At 36.2% G+C, this 21,236-nt stretch overlaps 1 protein-coding gene across 2 annotated transcripts in view; it reads left to right on the top strand.

The window, feature by feature from the left end:
* The window catches only part of PRKCB (protein kinase C beta), a 634,931-nt gene that overhangs the window by 483,165 nt on the left and 130,530 nt on the right, over nucleotides 1–21,236 (top strand). For both annotated transcript variants that reach the window (XM_031945586.1, XM_031945585.1), the window contains exons 13-15: nucleotides 5,102–5,240; nucleotides 18,808–18,888; nucleotides 20,269–20,376. In XM_031945586.1, the coding sequence (XP_031801446.1) occupies nucleotides 5,102–5,240; nucleotides 18,808–18,888; nucleotides 20,269–20,376 (328 nt within the window). The remainder of the gene's footprint in view (nucleotides 1–5,101; nucleotides 5,241–18,807; nucleotides 18,889–20,268; nucleotides 20,377–21,236) is intronic.

The raw sequence follows: 21,236 nt of genomic DNA on the forward strand, positions 1-21,236 counted from the left end.
GCAGGAGCAACTGAAATGAATAATACATGGCTTGAGTAGAGAATATGTGATGCAGTAGGAAACTGGTTAGTAAAGAGCCTTGAATTCCAGGATCTGCAACTGATATTTCATTTGGAAGGCAATGGGAAGCCACCAAGGGTTTTTAGTTAAAATAGTGGCAGATGGTTATTGCGTATAGGAAGATTACTCATCTGTCAATTTGAGGATGGATTAGAGAGACTGAAAACAGGGGGAATAAAATCAGATCATTACAGTGACTGAAGAGAATCTAAATAAATGCAAAAAATATTGCAAAGATATAAATTATAGAACTTGGCATTCGTCAGATTTGGAATAAGAAAGAATCAAAGGGGCAGCAGTGGATAAAGCACTGATCCTGGAGTCAGGAGGACCTGAGTTCAAAGCCAGCCTCAGATACTTAGCACTTCTAACTATGTGACCTGGGCAAGTCACTTAACTCCAATTGTCTCTGTCTACCTCCAACCAAATAACAACAACAACAAATGATAATTCACTGGTCTTAACACACACTTTTTTTTTTTAACCATTCAAAAGTCAACTCTACACATGGATATTATCAGATGATTAACATTGAAATCAAGTTGATTACTTTGAAACCAAAGGTAGAGTCAGTTAAAACAAGAGCTCAAGCTGACTGTAGGTCAGAACATGAGCTTCCTATTACAACATTCAGAATTAAATTAGATAAACTAGGAAAAACCATCAGACCATGTAAGTATGATCTATGTCTCATCCCTTAACATGAAGTAAAAGTGGTGAGTAGATTTAAGGATTAGATCTAGTAGAGAGTGTATCTGAAAGACTATAGACAGAGGTTTGCAATATTATACAGGACACAGCAATAAAAAAACATCCCAAAGAAAAGGAAGAGCAAAAAATGAAATGGCTATCTGATGAGGCTTTACCAATAATTTAAGAAAGATGGAAAACAAAGGGAAAGTAGAAAGGGAAAGATGTATCCAAGAGAAGGCAGAATTGCAGAGAATAGCAAGGAATGATAAGAAGCTTTTTTTCTTAATGCAGTGCAAAGAAATAGAAGAAAACAATGACTGGGAAAGACAAGAATCTCTTCAAGAAAATTAGAAAAATCAAGGCATTATAAAAGACAGAAATTGTAGGGATTTAACAGAAGAGCTTAATAAGAAGTGGCAAAATATACAAAAGAAGGTACAAGAGACCTTAATATCACTGACAACCAATCTAGAGATGGAAATCCTGGAGAGTAAAATCAAGTGGGGCTTAGGAAGCCTTGCCAACAATCGGGCCAGTAGAGATGGGACTCACTAGAAAAGACCCTGATGTTGGGAAAGGTTGGAGATAAAAAGAAAAGGCTATGTCAGAGGATGAGATGGATAGTGTCATAGAAGCAATGAACATGAGCTTGGATAGAGCCTGAGATGCTACGGTCCATGGGGTCATGAAGAGTCAGAGATGACTGAATGACTCAACAAAAATAACAATGAAAGAACACCCAGTTCAGACTGGGGATTATACCCCTGATTGCTGAAAAGGATATATCAGGACTTTTGTTGCTACTTTATTAAGGAAGGTAGGGCAGTTGATCCAAGCCAGCACTCCAAAAAAAGTACTTGCTTTTTTTCTATAGTGATTTAGCCAGCACATAAAATCTTGGAGAAACAAGACTCATCTGCTAATGTTTGACAACTGCCCAGTAGTAATGCTAATGCAAAGTTAATTGGCCTTGGAAGAGAGAGCCAAATTTGGAATCATTCTGTTGAAACTGTGCAGGTACAACGGCCAGCATCCTTGGTTGGCTATCCCTATGGGTCTGCATTTGGTTTCATTATGTTATTTCATTAGCAAAGTCGCTCGGAAGTGCTTTCAAATTACCCAAAGTCTTTGTCACATAGAGAACTCTAAGGGGCCTTGTTGATGGTGAATCTGTGTCATAAATTCAGTAAAATAAGCTTTATCCTTGACAATGATTTCTAAGCCTTTTTTAAAAATCTTGATCTTCTCACATCTATTTATTATTATCTTTTTTTGTGAGGCAATTGGGGTTAAGTACCTTGCTCAGAGTCACACAGCTAAGGAAATGTTGTGTCTGAAGCCAAATTTGAACTCATGTCCTCCTGACTCCAGGGCCGGTGCTCTATCCACTGTGTCATCTAGCTGCCCCCAATTTCTAAGTCTTTAACTTCCTTCCTTGGTATAAAAGAAGTCAGATTAGGTCCAGGGTCACTATCTGTTTTTCTGACATATAATAACAACTTAGTCACAAGAGAAAGATGCCATATTCTTGTTGAAATCAGGGCTTTTGTATTCTAGATTCTTGCTTTGATACTTTTTTATAACATAGACCTAAAGGCCAGAACTTTGATTTAAATTGTTGGCTTGGAGAGTGAGAAGGAAAGGTACTGTGATACTTCAGAGGAAAGTAGCAAAGGAAAGGAAAGATAAAAGAAGTTTAATTGCTGGATATTGTCACAGAAAGACCCCAGTTGAAATGTGGGGTCAGCAAGCAGGATCTCTGGATACAAGAACTTAAAGCATAGCAGGTACCTAATAGATTTTTATTGATTGATTAGTAGTAGTCTTTAGGACTCCTCCAGCTGCTCTCCTACTATGAAAGTGTCTGCAGGCAGAAGATAAAACCATCCAGACTTACTTTTCCTAGCAAGGTGTTAAGAGTTTGACCCATTCTACTGTTGCCCACACAGTTAGCTATCCATGAAGAAGGCAAGGGAAAGAGGCAAGTCAAATATCTGTGTATGAGAGCACAATGACTTTAGTGGGATCCTGGGTGGATCAACGCCAAGGATATGACTCTCTGTTATCCTTTGTGTTTTGTCTCTTTGGGAAAAGATTCTAAAATGGGAGTAGATTAGATGATGTCTAATATCATTTCCATCTCTAATGCTATGACACAATAACCATTAATATCTTAATATCTTCTTCCCAAATAGAGGGTTTTCTTAAATTCTTTTAAAGGAAAAAAATTCTTTTGAAGAGAAAAAAAAAAAAGAAAAAAATTCTTTATTTGCATATACTACACTACAAGGCTCCCAAGGTCTTTTTTGGGCACAAGTGAATGCTGAAGTTTTGCAATCATGTGGCCCTATGTTATAAATTTAATCCAAGCCTTGCTCTTGTAAACATTTTCCAGGTCCTTTCCTTCTCTCTTGGCCATTCCCATATCAGAGACTATAAGACTGTGGCAGTCATGTTATAGAACCCTGATGTCAAAGACTGGGAATAAGATTCTTAAACAGAGTAAGAAAGCTCCAGTTCTCTAGCCATTTGTGTACTCATTATTCTGAGACCTTGGCCCTTAATGTCCCAAGCACCAACCACATGGGCTCAAAATAGATGGAATGTCTGTCATTCATCATCTGACTGCAGAGTCAAGTATATCAGGGCTGATTACTCATGTGATTCTTGCCACAAGTACCTTGAAGTCAGAGGGTTAGAATATGGCCTAGTCCCAGGTAGGGTTTGCTGGGCTTGTGTCCACATCGGAGTAAATGGAAGCACAAACAAAATTCTTGAAGAATCAACATGAATTTCCTTATGGTAAATAAAATCATTTAGGTATTACTTTTGATAACAAGAGATAAGTGAACTAATCACATATAGAGGCCCTTTCTGATTATAATTCATATAGAAATTTTCCAAATAGTATCACTTCTTTAATTCGGAGTTCCTGGGCAGTTTTTAAAAAATTAAAAATCAAGAAGAGATTCCATAATCCTTGTCTTATTATAAGATATATTAAATCTATTATGACTTAGTTTACAGGGTTATTACAAAGAAAGTGTTTTACAAATTGTAAAGGATTATTGAGTTGTTACAAAAATGTAATAGAAATAACAATAAAAATAAAATAAAATATCGTGAAATTTAATGGCCCAACTTGATCCTGAGGAAGAGATGAGAAAACATGCTTTCCTTCTTTCATTGAAATGATGATAAGCTATGGGACGTGGAATGTTATGTATGCTGTTAAACACTATCACTGTTATTAAAATTTGCTTAATTGTTTTTTCTTTACTAAAAGGAAAAATTTACTTGAAGTTATAGGGAAGAATGCATACACACATACAAATACACAGAGAATTTATTTATTGGTTGTTGTTATGTTGTTTTTTCCTGTTATGCCTGGCCCTCCATGATCCTATTGTAAGTTTTTTTGGAAAATAGTGGTTTGTCATTTCCTTCTTCAGTTTATTTTACATATGAGGAAACCAAGGCAAACAGGGTGAAATGATTTATCCAGGGCCCAACAGTCCATCTGTTGCACTACCTAGCTGTCTGGATGTATATACATATACACACACATATATGTGAATGAATATATGAATGTGTATATATATACATATGTATGTATGTATGCATTTATGCATAGTGTATCTTTAAAAAATAAAATAAAAATAATTTTAAGGGAATTATGATAGCAATGTTGTGAAATGAAATGATTTATTTTCCAAATCATGCCCTCAGTTCTACAACCCTACTTAATACCATTTAAAGTGTCAGAAATCTGTTTAGAATTATCCTCCTTAGGTCCAAGAGTATTTAGCTTCCCCTATGATAGGAATAGTTTCCAGAGGTTTTCCTCCTTACCATCCCATTCAGAGTGCATTGTTGTATCCAGGAGAGCAGGATAAGGTTTAATTTGTATAAATATTTCTTTTGGTATAATGGAGGGAGTATTGGATTTAGGGCCAAAGGACATAGGTTTGAGTCCCAGCTCTGCCCCTTACCACCTATATGATCTTGAACAAGTTAGTTTCTTTAATTCTAAAATGAGATTAGATTAGATGACATCTAATATCACTTCCGTCTATAATGCTATGATATAATGGCCATTAATAAATTTTTCATCTGAATATATTCTTCCCAAATGGAGGGTTTTCTTAAAATGGAGGAAGAATCCTTAAAATTCTTTTGAAGAGAAAAAAAAAGATTAAAAAGTCTTTTGAAGACAAAGTAAAGGCAAAAACTTGCACAAAACCATCAATACATGTCCTTTTTTGTACCTATGAAGGGAATGGTCCCTGATGAAATCATATTTCCATGAAAAGATTGAATACAAATCTTACTTTGTATTCTGTTGCAGAGACCTAAAACTTGACAATGTAATGTTGGATTCTGAAGGCCACATCAAGATCGCTGACTTTGGCATGTGCAAGGAGAACATTTGGGATGGGGTAACCACCAAGACATTCTGTGGCACCCCAGACTACATTGCTCCTGAGGTAAGCAACCCCCCCCACTTACTGAATCATCACCTCTTCCAGATTTTCTAAGGGCTATGACTGAGGTGTGAAGGGACACATACCAAACAGTCCCTAGTCTCTGTGATCTTTGTGGAGGAAATCCCTTACCTTTAGTGGAGTTTGTATATTGAGTCTATCACCCATGTGTTATTAAAATCTCTGAATTTCCCCTAATATGGGAGAGGAATACCGGTCATTCCTTGGGGTAAGAGGGAAACATTAGTCATTCTGGAAAAGGTGGAGGCTTGCTTATAAAAGGCTTCCAAAAGCCCCTGAAACATCTGGAAAGAGGAGTCATGGTGGTAGGCTCCTGGGATAAAAGACAGTATGAGCTTTGGATTTGGAGTCAGAACGATTCTGATTTCAAATAGTGCTTTACATACTAGCTCTATGATCCTTGCCACATCAATTCACATCTTTCAGCACTCATTTCCTTCTCTGTAAAAATGGGTATTAATAGAGTAAAAAAAATAAAATATTAATAATATTTCTATTTCTCAGGATTCTTGTGGCATCCAATATGGTAACATATAAAGCACTTTGCAAACCTTAAAATACAATATATTCAGTTACTATTATCACCAGCATATTAAAAATATTATTAGGAGTTTAATTGAGATAATAGATGGACAGAGATATTGATCTTCAGGCAAAATGGTAGCTTGCCACCATGTTGAGTCAAGGACTCCTTCTTGGAAACCTTGACTAGGCAAGTCAAGTGGCCATGCCCTGGTTACTTCATGGCTACACAGAGAGGCTATCTTAAGGTAAAATAAAACTGTGATTCTCTGTAAGTTTGTATTGTACTTTTACCTGTGTTAGCTTAATTTCTGGTCTTTTGAAACCCACTTCTGTTCCTATAGTTGTGACAAAAAAGCAGCAGACGCTATCAACTGGACATTGCATGCTCTGGTCACAGTAGAAAGAGTAATTGGTTCTGCTACTAGTACAAGCTTAACAGAAGCCTATATTTATATGAGTTTTTGTCATATACAGAGTAATTTGCATACATAATCTACTTGATCTTCATAACAATCCTGTGAGGTGGGTAAAGGATGTATTTTTTAATTGTTTTCTGTGCTGTAAAATATAATGTAATTGTTTTACAAGGGAGGAAAGTGAAATCCATATGGGTAAAAAGACTTGCTCAAAGAAACTCAGCCTATTAAAAGCTATAAGCAAGTCTCAAATCCAAGTCTTTTAATTACAAATTCATTGGTCTTTCCATGATTACCATGGTTTCTTCTTAATTCTGCAGGCTTGTAATATCAAATAATCTTCCCTTTAGGTTCTAAGAACAGATAGACACATAAATTAATTTAGCAGAGATATATGAGCCCATGTCCAACATACATCAAAGTTTGTAAAAGGAGGGATTTATGCAAAACTTGAAATTATGATCCAAGCATCAATAAGGTCCTTTTTCAAGCTGCTGCTGCTTTTGTGTCCATAGCCATCTGATGCTTCATAATTATGAAATTTGAATGTGTGGGATGAGCTAGTGAAACTTGACTGGATGGCAATATGGTTTGTGGGCTGATAGGTATGTTGGACCTGCATCTGAGTCTGCCATAAGAAGTCTGACATTTTCTTCCTGTGACTAAGATTTAAATGAACCAAAATGGCTGTAGCACATTTTCCCTAGAATGTAGTGAACTACAAGCAAATTTCCCCAGTAATTCATCCAGTGGTAATTTGGTCCATTGAGAGTTTTCTTTAGGGAAAACAAGAGCCATTGATACTTAGGAAAGGACTAGAATGTAAATACTTTTTCTGAGTGTAGGTATATTGGAAAAATGAGTAGCAGAAGAGGAGAATAAGAAGGTAAGGAAGGCAAAGTGGCTTTTGTAGACACGAGGGAAGAACATTGGTTAAAGTCTGAAAAATGGACATTGAATATCCTAGATTATAATTGAGAAGGGAATCCCTGCTTTCCAAGTTGCCAATCCTTTGACTTCTAGGGATCATACTTAATCTAAACAATCTAGTATCAAATATAGCATATCTCATCTATAAATTCATGGCCTCTGACTCTTAGAATCAGACAAACTTAAAATATTGAAATCCTAGAATCTTAGGAAGGGACCCCTAGAAGTCACCTAATCCAATTGACTCATCCAATCCCACTTTTTTTTTTACCTTGATGCCAATCAATTAAGTCCCATGAAAATTTAACACTCCAATGCACATGAGAACACACAGTATAAGCAGCCTTTTTTTGTCATAGATATAAAAATGTTTACTCAAGTTTCTTCAATTTTTTTGTTGTTGATGTTTCTCACAAACATGAAATCATTACATTATAAAACATAATCATTTCAGCTCCTTAAATTTCACCTCTCCTGGTGAAACTGAAGCACCTGAAGATGAAAAGATCAGTAGGATACAAATTGCCTTTTTGGAGGTGTTGAATTAGTCATCACAATTCTAAACCCAGTTGTGATTTATGGTACCTGGGAATGTATTTGACATCCTATTAGTTCAGATGATGTATTTTATTCACTCTGGCCACTGTCTAGATTAAGATTGATAGGCTGTTGGCATTTGGCCATGAAGCTATGAAAGATTAATGCTCCTCTAAAATAGCCCAAACTCTTGGGTCTACAGTTCATGGTAGGACTGTACTAGTTATAGATAAAAAAAGGTAGCTTCAAAGCAGGAGAGAGAGAACTCATTTTTTCTTAAAATGCAAAGTTGTCAAGCAGGGTCATGGACTAGGCCCATCATTGTTTATTTGTACACTCAGAAAAAGCCCAGAGTTTCTAGAACTTGCCCCAGAAATAGAGAAAGTAGACAATCAGGTTTACAGTAAATGCCACAAAGTCCCTCTGTACTCTAATTTCCTAAGAGTAATGGGAAAAGAATAATCAGAAAGCTGAGGTTCCTCTTACAGCTTTATCACTATGTGACCCTGAACCATGGTTTCCTTATTCCCTCTATTGATGAGGGGATTGATCTAGATCATCTTAATCTTTTTTGTGTGTGTGACATGGACCCCTTTTGATTAACACTGTGAATTCCTTTTCAGAATTTTTTTTATCTGTATAAAACAAAACATAAAATTATAAAAGAAATCAACTATTTTGAAATATACACATTAAATGTATAATTTGAATCAATTATTAATTCATCAGTTAAGAATCTCATTCATATTTTGCACAGATTATCTCATTTGTTCCTCACAACAACTGAATTGTATCAACTAATAATAAATAGATTTCAATTATATATTTAATGTGCACATATGTTTTGAAATAATTGATTTTCTTTTTATTCCTATTATGTTATTTATTTTGGGGCAACTAAATAACACAGTGGTTAGAGTTCTGACACTGGAGTCTAGAAAACTCATTTTCTCGAGTTCAAATGAAGCCTCACACACTTATTGACCATGTGATCCTGGGCAGGTCACTTAGTTTTACCTCAGTTTCCTCAATTGCAAAATGAGCTGGAGAGGGAAATGACAAACGATTCCAGAAAGATGATTGCTAAGAAAACCCCAAATGGGATCACAAAGGGTCAGACACAATTGAAAAAATTACCAACTACAAGAATAAATATTTTTTTTCATGCAAATTAAATAGATTCCCTGAAATCTACCTAGAAATCCCAGAGTATTCCATGGACCACTGTTTAAGAATCCCTTCCATGTTGTGAACAGGTTTCTCACAACAATGTAAAAGTGGGCCATTAAGGTGTCCCCGTGTAATATATGTGAGAAAAATTGAAGCTCAGAGGACTTGATCAATCTTCTTCCAATGTTCATCCAGCTATTGTGATCTCTGAAGTTCCTCTTCTCTAACATTTTCTTCTCTAAATTCCTTTCCAGCTCAGATGTACCATCTCCCAAGTTTCAAGGTTCTCTTCTCACTCTGATATTCTGTGCTTTAAGGTCCTTTGCAGCCCCAACATTCTCTGTTCTCTGTTCTAAGATTCCTTCCAGTTCTAAGAATCTGTGACTATGAACTTTAAAAAGCTGAAACGTTTTTTCCTAGATATTATCCCAGATATTATCCTATCTTTTATTGTTATGAATTTTTCAGTTCCCCATGGAGTCTCCTTTCTCCATCTCAAGTGATGGCCCACTTAAAAAAAAAAATAAAACCTTTCAGAATGGTAGCCAGAGAGATTACCAGGGTTCATGTTAGCAAAGCTTTTATTTTAATCCTTTGAAGAGCTAGTACAGCTTTAGAGTAGATGGTTGGTGGGAGCTATAAACCCAGCAGGCAAAACATTCCCATTATACACTAGTTGGCACACCTTATAGTTAAGGTCTAACTTTAACTCTCTTTCTGCCTAAACTTTTCAATTCAGTTTTGGAAACTATTTTCCTCCCAATTACCCAACTCCAACTTTTTTAATGAAAGTCAAAGAAAAAATAGCCATCATTATCCAAAATATCAAAATTATACACAGTATGTCAGTAATGCATCTATTTTCTAAATTGAGGGATGCATGTACTAACATCTCCCCATATCCATTAAATTCAAAGAGTTCCCTCCTAAACACTTATTCTAAACATAGAGGGATTAGGATGGCTAAATTTTGGCAAAATTGTTGTCAGAAACTTTGCATTCAGTGCCCAGCTCTTGAACTCATGGGATCCAAAAATCAAAAGCCAAAATACAACCAATTTGGACTGATTATTATTTATCAAATAGGATCCCTGATTTCTTGATTTTGTGCCTGTGTCCATATGTAAGAAATGCCCTGCTAATCCCCATCTGAGACCGCTTGCTGACATATCTTCCAAGTCTCAGCTCAGAATCTATCTCTTTCTTAAAACCATTTTTAATCCTTCCATCTGCCTCATTTGATCTCCTATTCTGCTTTGGTAGGGTAGCTAAGTGATGAAGTAAATAAGTAGTCAGGAGGACTTGAATTCAAATTCATTTCTACACACTTACTAGCTATCTGACCCTGGGGAAATCACTTAATCCTGTTTGCCTCAGTTCCCTCATCTGGAAAAGTAAATGGCAAATCACTTCAGTATTTTTGCTAAGAAAACCCCAAATGGGTTCACGAAGAATTGGATATGACTGAAACAACTTAACAACCACAATCTGCTTTTATGTTCTTTTATGTCTTTTACTTATATAACATATACTTCCCTACCAGATTATAAGCTTCTTGAGGGCTAAGAACATTTTTTATTTATCCTTACTCTTCCCTGGAATCAAGCCCTTGCATAAATTAAGTTCTTAGAATAAGATAATATAAAATGTTGGCTAAATATTAAACATTTTATAAAATGTTATTATTGCTATTATCATCATCAGAGCTTACATTTATATCATGCTTTTAAGATGTGCAAAGCACTTTATAAATATCTAATTGGGTCCTTACAACAACCCTGGGAGATGGATGCTGTTATTAGTATCTATTTTGTTGTTGTTGAGTCCATTAGTCATGTCTGACTCTTGGTGACCCCATTTGGAGTTTTCTTGGCAAAAATACTGAAGTGGTTTGCTATTTTCTTCTCTAGCTCATTGAAAGAACTGAGGCAAATTGGGTTAAGTGACTTGTCTTGGGTTGTACAACTTAGTAAGTATCTAAGGCCAGTTTTGAAATCATAGGGATGAGTCTTCCTGACTCAAAAACTATCACTCTATCCACTGTGCCATTGAATCGGACTCTAAAGTACTAAATAAACATTAATTTATTATTATTTTTAATATGGTATTGCCAGTGTAAAAATTTTCTAGGAAAGACATGGCCAAATGAACTGCAACACTGAAGTACTATCTGTAAGGGGAAATATAATACATAAGAAAATAAAAAATCTACCAAAAAAAAAAAAAATGTACAATGAAGTCTTTGTGGATGAAAATTCATCCTCATAAAAAAAAAAAATGTTAACAGTACAAATATACTATATACAAGTTTCCCAGGATAATAGAAGTGTTTTTTAAAACCTAATTTATAGATGGCATGAAGCTGGGAGGGATAGTTTATAGGATCATAAGATTATAAATTTTGAGCTTTAAGGGGCCTCAGAGGTCATTGATAGTTTGGATGACAGAATAAAGATTCAAATTTATCTTAACATCCTGGAATGCTAGTGGGGAAATGAGCTGTAACAAGAATAACATTCTCTTTCAAGGATATAAAATTCTGTATTTAGGATTTTAAAAATAAATTATGTATGTGAAAAACAGGGGAGCTTTATCCTCTGATAAATGGTTGAAGGAAATAGGCATATTTTAAGTTTAGAGAACAAAAGACTTGGATGGGACATTACTGTTGTTATTCAGTCATATCTAAATCTTTGTGGTTTTTTGAGGTTTTATGGCAAAGATATTGCAGTGATTTATCATTTCCTTCTCCAGCTTTTTGAGGTGGAAAACACTCCAAGAATATTAGGGTCCCCAGGTCAGTGTCTCAGGTATGGCAAAATTCAATGTGTCTCTAAGTTAAAGGGTAAAGATTCATTATACTACTAATAACAAGCTAAATTCCAAGAGAATTTAGCACAGAACCTGAAACAAGAAGATAAATTTATCAGAGAAAGATAGGAAGATTAGGTGCTTCAAGTCACTGATATGCTAATTTTATGGCTTAGAGCTAGAATTGAGGAATGGTAGAAGTAGAGTTGAGGCATATATATTGAATTTTATGGCTTAGAAGTGGAGTTGGACACCCTTATTAAATTCTATGACTTACATTTTCCAATTGATAAATGGTCAAAGGATATGAACAGACAATTTTCAGATGATGAAATTGAAACTATTACCACTCATATGAAAGAGTGTTCCAAATCACTATTAATCAGAGAAAGGCAAATTAAGACAACTCTGAGATACCACTACACACCTGTCAGATTGGCTAAGATGACAGGAAAAAATAATGATGAATGTTGGAGGGGATGCGGGAAAACTGGGATACTGATGCATCATTGGTGGAGTTGTGAACAAATCCAACCATTCTGGAGAGCAATCTGGAATTATGCCCAAAAAGTTATCAAACTGTGCATACCCTTTGATCCAGCAGTGTTACTACTGGGCTTATACCCCAAAGAGATACTAAAGAAGGGAAAGGAACCTGTATGTGCCAAAATGTTTGTAGCAGCTCTGTTTGTAGTAGCTAGAAACTGGAAAATGAATGGATGCCCATCAATTGGAGAATGGTTGGGTATATTGTGGTATATGAATGTTATGGAATATTATTGTTTTGTAAGAAATGACCAGCAGGATGAATACAGAGAGGCTTAGGGAGACTTACATGAACTGATGCTGAGTGAAATGAGCAGAACAGGAGATCATTATATACCTCAACAATGATACTGTATGAAGATGTATTCTGATGGAAGTGAATTTCTTTGACAAAGAGACCTAATTCAGTTTCAATTGATCAATGATGGACAGAAGCAGCTACAACCAAAGAAAGAATAGTGGGAAATGAATGTAAACTGTGTGCATTTTTGTTTTTCTTCCCAGGTTATTTTTGTCTTCTGAATTTCCCTGTGCAACAAGAGAACTGTTCGGTTCTGCACTCATATATTGTATCTAGGATATACTGCAACATATTTAACATATATAGGACTGCTTGCCATCTGGGGGAGGGGATGGAGGGAGAGAGGGGAAAATTTGGAACAGAAATGAGTGCGAGGGATAATGTTGTAAAAAATTACCCTGGCATGGGTTCTGTCAATAAAAAGTTATAATAAATAATGAATTCTATATCTTAGAGGTGGAGTTGCACCCCATTATTGAATTCTATGTCTTAGAGGTGGAGTTGTACCCCATTATTGAATTCTGTGTCTTAGAGGTGGAGTTGCACCCCATTATTGAAGTCTATGTCTTAAAGATGGAGTTGTACCCCATTATTAAATTTTATGGCTTAGAGGTAGAGTTGTACCCCCTTATTGAATTCTATGTCTTAGAGGTAGAATTGTACCCCATTATTGAAATCTATGTCTTAGAGGTGGAATTGTACCCCATTATTGAATTCTATGGCTTAGAGATGGAGTTGCACCCCATTATTGAATTCTAAGGCTTAGTTGTCTCAGAAACTTTGTTATTACTAACCAAAAGATTGTTATCTGACAGCTAGAATTGTTTGTGGCACTCTCAATGACACATAGCCTAAAGGGTGCTATGCAACATCCTCCTTAGGAGCTATACCCACATCAAGTTCATTTTACAAAGAGGAGACTGAGGTAAATAGGGTTAAGTGATTCGGCCCAGATCATACAGCTAGTAGTGTCTGAAGCTCAGGAAGTCTTCTTGACTCCAAGCCTGGCATTCTATCCACTGGGCCACCTGGAAAAGCTTATATATCCAAAGACTTTTCATGTAGATAGAGAAAGCTTAATTTGTATTATTCCAGAGGGACTCTTCATTAAATATTAAGAATATTATGAGCTACCTTACTCCCCCAATGGAATGAGTTGTCTTACAAAATATTGAGCTTCCTATCAGTGAAAGTGTTCATCCAAAGAATAGCTTACAAGCTGTAATTGATGTTGAAGAGGGAATTGTTCTTCCTGGGAGGTTGGACTTAATGACTTTTAGAGTCCTATGGTTACAATTCCTCCACATAGATATATGAATTTAATTCAATTTTACAAGCATTTATTAAATGTCTAAATAGCCCTTGGCAGAGAACAAACCATAAGCATTTATTTAGTGCTTAGTGTGTTCCAGGTCTCATGTTGAGCCCTGGGGGTACAAAAGCAAGCAAAAAAAAAAAGAGTTTCAGCCTTAGAGGAGGAGCTTATATTCTAATGGAGGAATTCAGCACGTTAAAAAAAAAAAAAAAAAAAAAAAGCTATATAGTTATGGGAAGAAGGACTGAAAGGAAAATACCTTCTAGGGGAAGTTGTGTCCAACTCTATAAAGTCAGAAGCATAGCTGAGAGGGGAATGAAGTCTGTCCAGCCTGGACTGGTCTCCAAAATGGAGGCCACTGGTAGCCTATGAGAAGAGGGACCAGAATGGCTGAGGGATAATTCAAAGTGAGAAGATCTGAAGTACTTAGAAGATATTTATGTCATGATGCGGAAGCCTAGAGCAACTCAGAAATGTATCTACGTGGGGAATTCCCTAAGATGAAATTCGGTTTTTTTAAATTTTTAATAGTATTTTATTTTTCCAAATACATGCAAAGATAGTTTTTAACATTCATCTTCTCTAAACTTTGAGTTCCATATTTTTCTCCCTCTTTTTCCCCTTTCCCCTCCTCACAACATCAAGCAATCCAATAAAGATTAAACGTGGGCAATTCTTCTAAACATATTTCCAACATTTATTATGCTGTGCAAGAAAAATCAGATCAAAAGGAAAAAATACACAAGGTGTATGTGTGTGTGTGAAACACAAGCACATAAATTTTAAAAAAGGCAAAAATACTATGCTTTGATCCATATTCCGTCTCCATAGTTCTCTCTGGATATGGATGCCTCTTTCTGTTAAAATATAAAGGGACTGCAAAATGTTGAGGTCACAGACCAGTATCATGAGGTATCTCAAAAGAATTTGTAGGCTTGAACCCATCTCCAAGTCAAGGGCCAAAGTTCATTGTAATTACAACATCAATTGAAGCGGGCTAAGTTCCAAAAGGATTTAGCAAAAAATCAGGAGCAAAAAGACAAATTTACAGGAAAAGACAGAGAGACCAGAGCTTTATGTTATTTATTTGCTAATTTTATGTCCCAGAAGTAGAACTGAGGAGTGGTCTGGTACACACCTCACCATTTGTCACAGAAACTCTATTATCATTGACCAAAAGATTGTTAATCTTGCAGTCAGCAAACTTTTCAGAACTATACAATAGTATCACTAAAGCTAGGAGACTTTAGGATCATTGACCCACAAATTATTAGAACAATAGCACTCCTAAAGTCTGGGGGCCACAGAATTGCCGCTATATTTCTCCTAGAAGTTTCACTCTGTCATATTGGAATTGGCTTGGATCACTGAGGTGAAATTCTTGATCACTGGATTTAAACCAATCTGGCAATTCATTCTCTGATTTCTCCCCTTCTTTAAAGAAGACCCCATCTCTAAATCAGAGGACTTCAGGAGAAATAAATGAATGTTAAAAATGACTTTACATGACATTGGAAAAATATAAAATAGTATTTTTTAAAAATTATTTAACCACAGCTCATTATGGATCATGAATAGGACCAATACAAATCAAAGAGTTAGGTAGAAAATAAATTAAAAGAGCTGCATTTGTGTAATGCGTTAGAGTTTGCAAAGGGCTTTATGCTTGATCTCATAGTCTTTAATCGTGCAAGGTGAGTCATACTACCCCTTCCTGTGCCACCCAATTTAAACAAAACTGAGAATCATAGAGGATAATTGACTTTATCATGAGAGTTTGTGTCAGAGGCAGGATTTGAATCAGGTTTTCTGGCTCCAAGGCCTCTTTCCAGTATCCTCATTTTTCTTTCTCCAACTCCCAGAAGACTGTGTCTTTACCTATAGTATAATGTAGTTCACCAATATTCCTTAATTACCAACATTTTCATCACAGTGTAGTGTTTTCTTAGTTTTTTATTCAGTGAGACCGTGTCTTTTATTTGAGAATGAGAAAGTGAAAATGGAAAAACTGGTTGACTTTACAGAAATTCATTTCATAGCAATTTTAATGGAAAAAACCTTTTTCAGGGTAAAAGCAAGTAATACCAGTTTATTAAATGTTAGACAAATGTTTGAGAACATGGTCATTCATTTCAACAAATATTTATTAAACACCTACTATTTGTGCTAGAACAGGGGTTTCAGAGATGAAATGAAAGAGTTCCTGCTTTTTAAAAACTTACATTCCAGTAGGGGATGAAGTATGTACATGTGTAAATATAGAGTAATGAGAAATTATTTCAGAAGAACAAGAGTATTAATGACTGGAGCAGTGAGGAAAGACCTCTTTTTGCAGGTGAATACCTGAACTGTGCTTGGAAGGAAGCTAGAAATTCTACAGGATGTAGATCGGGGGCAGGAGGGGAAGGGAGTACAGCTAGGATATATGGATGGATCCATTTGTACAAAAAGCATGAGGTGAGCTCCATTTGTGCCATGTTGCCAACAGGTCAATTTTACTAGAAGGGGTTTTGTTTAAAAGGGAAAAATGGAAAATAAAACAAGACAGGTAGGTGTAGCCAAATTGTAGAGGATTTTAAGTGTCAGAACACTTAAAGGGACAGCTAAGTGGAACTGTTGAGGTTGGGAAAGGGACCCCAAAAGTTTGGGATCACAGACTGGTGTCATGAAGTGTCTCAAAAGAATTTGTAGGCTTGAATCCATTTTCTGGTAAAGGGGCAAAGCTTATTCTAATTGTAATGACATTTCAAGTGGTCTAAATTCCAAGAAAATTTAGCAAAGAGACACATTTATCTAGTTCTTCATGTTATAATATATGCTAATTTTATAGCCTAGAGTCGTCATCTTGGGAATTTGGTTATTACTGACCAACAGACTACTTATCTAACAGTCAAGACAGATTGTTATTCTTAGACTGGGTGTGGGAATTCCCTGAGGCAGACTTCAAAGCCAGAAGATTTAGAATCACTGATTTATTGTTAGAACAGAAGCCCCTTTGGTCAGGGGAAGTCAAAATCATTACAGTCTTCCCTAGAACCTATATTACATCAGAACCATGGATAGAGTTCTGGGCCTTAAGGAAAACATTGCTCTTGAGTTCAAATCTGGCCTTAAGCACTTACAAGCTACATAATCCTGTCAAGTCATTTAACCCTGTTTATCTCAGTTTCCTCATCTGTTAAATGAGCTGGAGAAAGATATGGCAAACCACTCCAGTATTTTTTCCCAAGAAAACTACAAAAGAGCTCACAGAGTCAGAGGTGACAGAAACAACTGGACAACCACAAGTGCTAGGCTGATAAATTTATATTATATGAAGCAGTAGGGAGCCATCGAAAAATTTGGAATTGGGGGAGGAGGTCTGTGTTTTAGTAATCTGATTAAATCTGCATTTTAGTAATATTATTTATTAATTCTGTCAGTAGAATTTATTTTTTTTCCTCCTGTCTCTTTAAAATTCTATTTCCTTCTGAGGTTATGATTTATGTAACTCCGCTTCTTCCTTTGTAACAAGAATATGCCATACCTAATACAGTCAAATGAGAGAAGAGCTTTGGCTAATACTTTTTCCCCTGTCAACAATTCAGCTCAATTCAAATCCATTCAACTTATTTAATTCAGTTCAGTAAATGTTTAGGTACTTGCTTTATACAGGCATTGGGCATGCTTGGCATTTGGGGATAAGACAAAAAAATTATATAGTCTTTGTTTGCTTGTAGCTTGGTTGAGGAGATCCTATACAAGTCCTATACAAATTTTATGGGGTTCAGATCTGATATTTTATTAGAAACTTTATCAGTGCAAATCAGAAATTCTTTTTGCAATTTAATAGTCTTCTAGCCTTGCCATAGGGTTTAAACAGTTATGGTTATTGGGGAATGAGGGGACCTGGTCATAGTATGTGTAATAGCAGGACTTTAGCTCATGGCTTCATTACTCTGAAGCTAACTTTGTACCTACTGCAGCATATTTTTTCTCACAAATTATCACATACAAATTACCATGATCTATTTAGAGTGTGATCAGGACATAAGAGGAATATAAAGTGCTAGGAGAGATTTAGATATGATCATATTATTTCTAACACAGAATCAGAAAAGATATCATAGTATTGAGGTTGGAAAGGGACCCCAAAAGGTTGACCCCCCCAACCAGTCCAGTGTCTCAAAAGAATTTGCAAGCTTGAACCCATATCCAAGTCAAGGGGCAAAGTTTATTATAATTGTAACACCAATTGAAGTGGTCTAAATTCCAAGAGAATTTAGCAAAGAAACAGAAGAAAGAGACACTTTTATCCAGTTCTCCATGTTATTTATTGATATGCTAATTTTATGACCTGGGGTAGAACTGAAGAGTGTTCTCAAACAGACAGTAATGTTTGTAGGACTATTCTAAGACCAGAACACTTTAGATCATCACAAATATATCATCCCTAAAGTTTAAGGGAAGAAATATTAATATATTCCTAAGTCAGAAGAGTTTTTAAATTATTGACAGAATAATAGCTTTCTTAGATCAAAGGGCCTCAGGATCAGATTCCAAAGCCAGGACATTTAGAATCATTGACAGACTGTTAGAACAGAACCCCCCTAAGGTCAGGGACCTTAAAATTATTGTGGTCTACCCTAGCAGCTATATTATATCAATAGCACCTGAAATTGGTCTTGAAGAAAGGGAAGGCTTTTTAACAGGTAGACTTTAACAGGAGGGAATAGGACATGATTAGGTTTTGCCACATGTCCAGATTTCTTTACCTTGCTTGAGTTTAAGGAAGAGGGAAAGACTTAATAAATTCATATTCTCCTTTCAAAACTGCCAACACAGTTTTGTCATGTGGCATTGTAAAAGGGTCTAGGTATCTTTAAAAATGTCCATGAATTGAATGTAGCACATATACTAGGTTCAGGTCTTTATCATTCATGAACTTAGCTTGTGGTTTTGCCCAGAGAGAGACACAAATCTGCTCATAATCCTGATGGCACATTTTGTTTTTTCCAGATAATTGCCTATCAGCCTTACGGGAAGTCGGTAGATTGGTGGGCTTTTGGAGTGCTGCTGTATGAAATGTTGGCTGGCCAGGTAACTGAATTTTGAGTGACTCACATAAGACTTGCATTCCTCCCAGTCTGTGCATGTCACCATGTGCTAATAGTCATCCATCCAGTCGGGAATTGTTTATACCATGTGAAGACAGAATTGAGTAGCTGGACTCAAGATATTTAGCCTTGGATCATAGCTGTCCTGTTATCTCCTTACCAGACAGCCCAGTTCACTCTCTACCTGCTTAGTACTGAGAGGATGATCCAAGAAGAAAAAGATACATTATTTAGGATGAGCCAATATTCCCAAATAAAGACCAGCTACATAGAGAGTGATGCTTTCAGTCCTCCCTAGACTTTGGGCTTGCTGAGCTGAGTCAATTTCTTGAGGATTCTGGTTCCCCCTTGGAACCAATTTAAGGGACTTTATACTAAGTTCAATATCTTTCTCCTTTAGTACTTTTGAAAATAGTAATCTGATCTCAATTCAAGGTACCAAGCCTTCTGTCTTTTAAAGTCTGAGCCAGCATGGCTCCCTAAATTCAAAAATTTGCCTCCCTTCTCCCTTTTTTGCCTTTCCCCTTTCTGTTGAAGTTGCCACCTTAACTGAACATTGATTTTTGCCATCCTATCCTTGTCTGTATCACATCTACAGGACTGGATCTTCTAGGATTTATTATTATATCATTAATATGTAATAATCCAAAATAAGATTATTAGAAGTATGTAAGAAGTAATTCTAAGTTATTTCTAGCCCTTACTAGAGAATGGATTCTCTAAAAAAAAAAAAAAAAAAAAAAAAGATATATTTTATTTTTATATTACTTTCATTTCCCAATGTTTCTTTCTCCCCTTCAATAGCCAATGAACTATTTCTTATAGCAAAGAAAGGAGAAAAAACAGTTCAGCCAAACTAACCTACTCATTAGAAGTTCTGCAAAATTTTTCACACATAGTATTCCATCTCTGAAAAAAGAAGATTTGTTTTCTCATTGTATATTTTGGAACCAAGTTTGGTCATTATAAAGATACTAAAGGATGTAATTTTTTAACCCAGAATGTAATTTTTCCTTCACAAATTTGGAGTTTTCCCACTTGGTTATTCTAAATCTAGTTCATCTGCTTGGGCTATAGAACTGGGTTGATTCTTTGTCTACCATGATCCCCCTTGATTAAGTAGCAAGCATTTGTTGCTCCATTCACCTTTTTGTTTAATAGCTCATTATTTAGCTTTCTTTTCCTAACCAAAAAACCAAGATAACAGAAAGGAGTATAGTTAATATGCCAGTCACCTTAAAAACTGCAATAATTCCACTAGGTCAACCTCAGAATCCTTGAAGAAAAATCTTTTTCCTTCCTAATTCTTTGTTCCCCTTCTGTTCCATTTTCCTTCCTAATTCTTTGCTCCTCTTCTGTCCAGGCTCCTTTTGAAGGAGAAGATGAAGATGAGCTTTTCCAGTCTATCATGGAGCACAATGTGGCCTACCCCAAGTCCATGTCAAAAGAAGCTGTGGCCATCTGCAAAGGGGTAAGGGAATATGAGTTTGGAACAGCTCTGTCTGCATTTGGGGGATGGTGAAAGGGGAAGGAACAGAGTTGCTGCTGTATTATACGCATGAATTTGGAATCAGAGGGACTGAGTCCTGGGTGTATCACTCGCTACACGTGACTTGGAATAAGTTCTTTATTCTCTGAGAGCCGCAGTTTCTCTCCTGCAAAGTGAGAGGGTTGGACTAGAGCAGTGGTTCTCAAAGTGTGGTTCCAAGAATTCTGGGAATCTCTGAAATCCTTCGGGAGGATCTACAAATTCAAAATGAGTTTTTATTTCTAATATATAATCTACATATACATCTACATATAATCTAAATATAATCTACATAAACAAAAACTTTTTGGACAGCTCCTCAGGCATTTTTAATAATATAAAGATACTGATAACAAAAGTTTGGGAACCACTGAACTAGTTACTTTTTCTTCTAAGTTGATGATACTATAATCCTATAAACAGAGAGCTCTTCCTATAAAAAATCCCCTCAGTTTGGGGCAAGTTCTGGTTTATAAAAAAAAAATCAATTGTCACTATGGGGTAATAGGGATTCTGGGCTCCATGATGTTCAAACTCCTAAAGGGGCGAAGTGCATTGAACCCTGCTGGTTCTCCTAGGGATTGAAGTGATACAGAAATTCTGTGGGGATACTGTGCCACGGAGAAGGCATTTGGTCGTGAGCCCTTCAGGGTCCTCTTGTCCATAGGCTAAAATACCTGGGGGGAGAGAGGTGGTCTAAGGGTTAAAAACAGAAGAATTGGAACTGAAGGAGAAGTGTGTGCACGCGCATGCGTGCGTGTCTCTGAGTACACCTGTGTCTGAGAGCAGGGAGGCGGAGCCTG

This window comes from Sarcophilus harrisii, chromosome 1 (genome assembly GCF_902635505.1).
Source record: "Sarcophilus harrisii chromosome 1, mSarHar1.11, whole genome shotgun sequence".
Taxonomy (NCBI): Eukaryota; Metazoa; Chordata; class Mammalia; order Dasyuromorphia; family Dasyuridae; genus Sarcophilus; species Sarcophilus harrisii.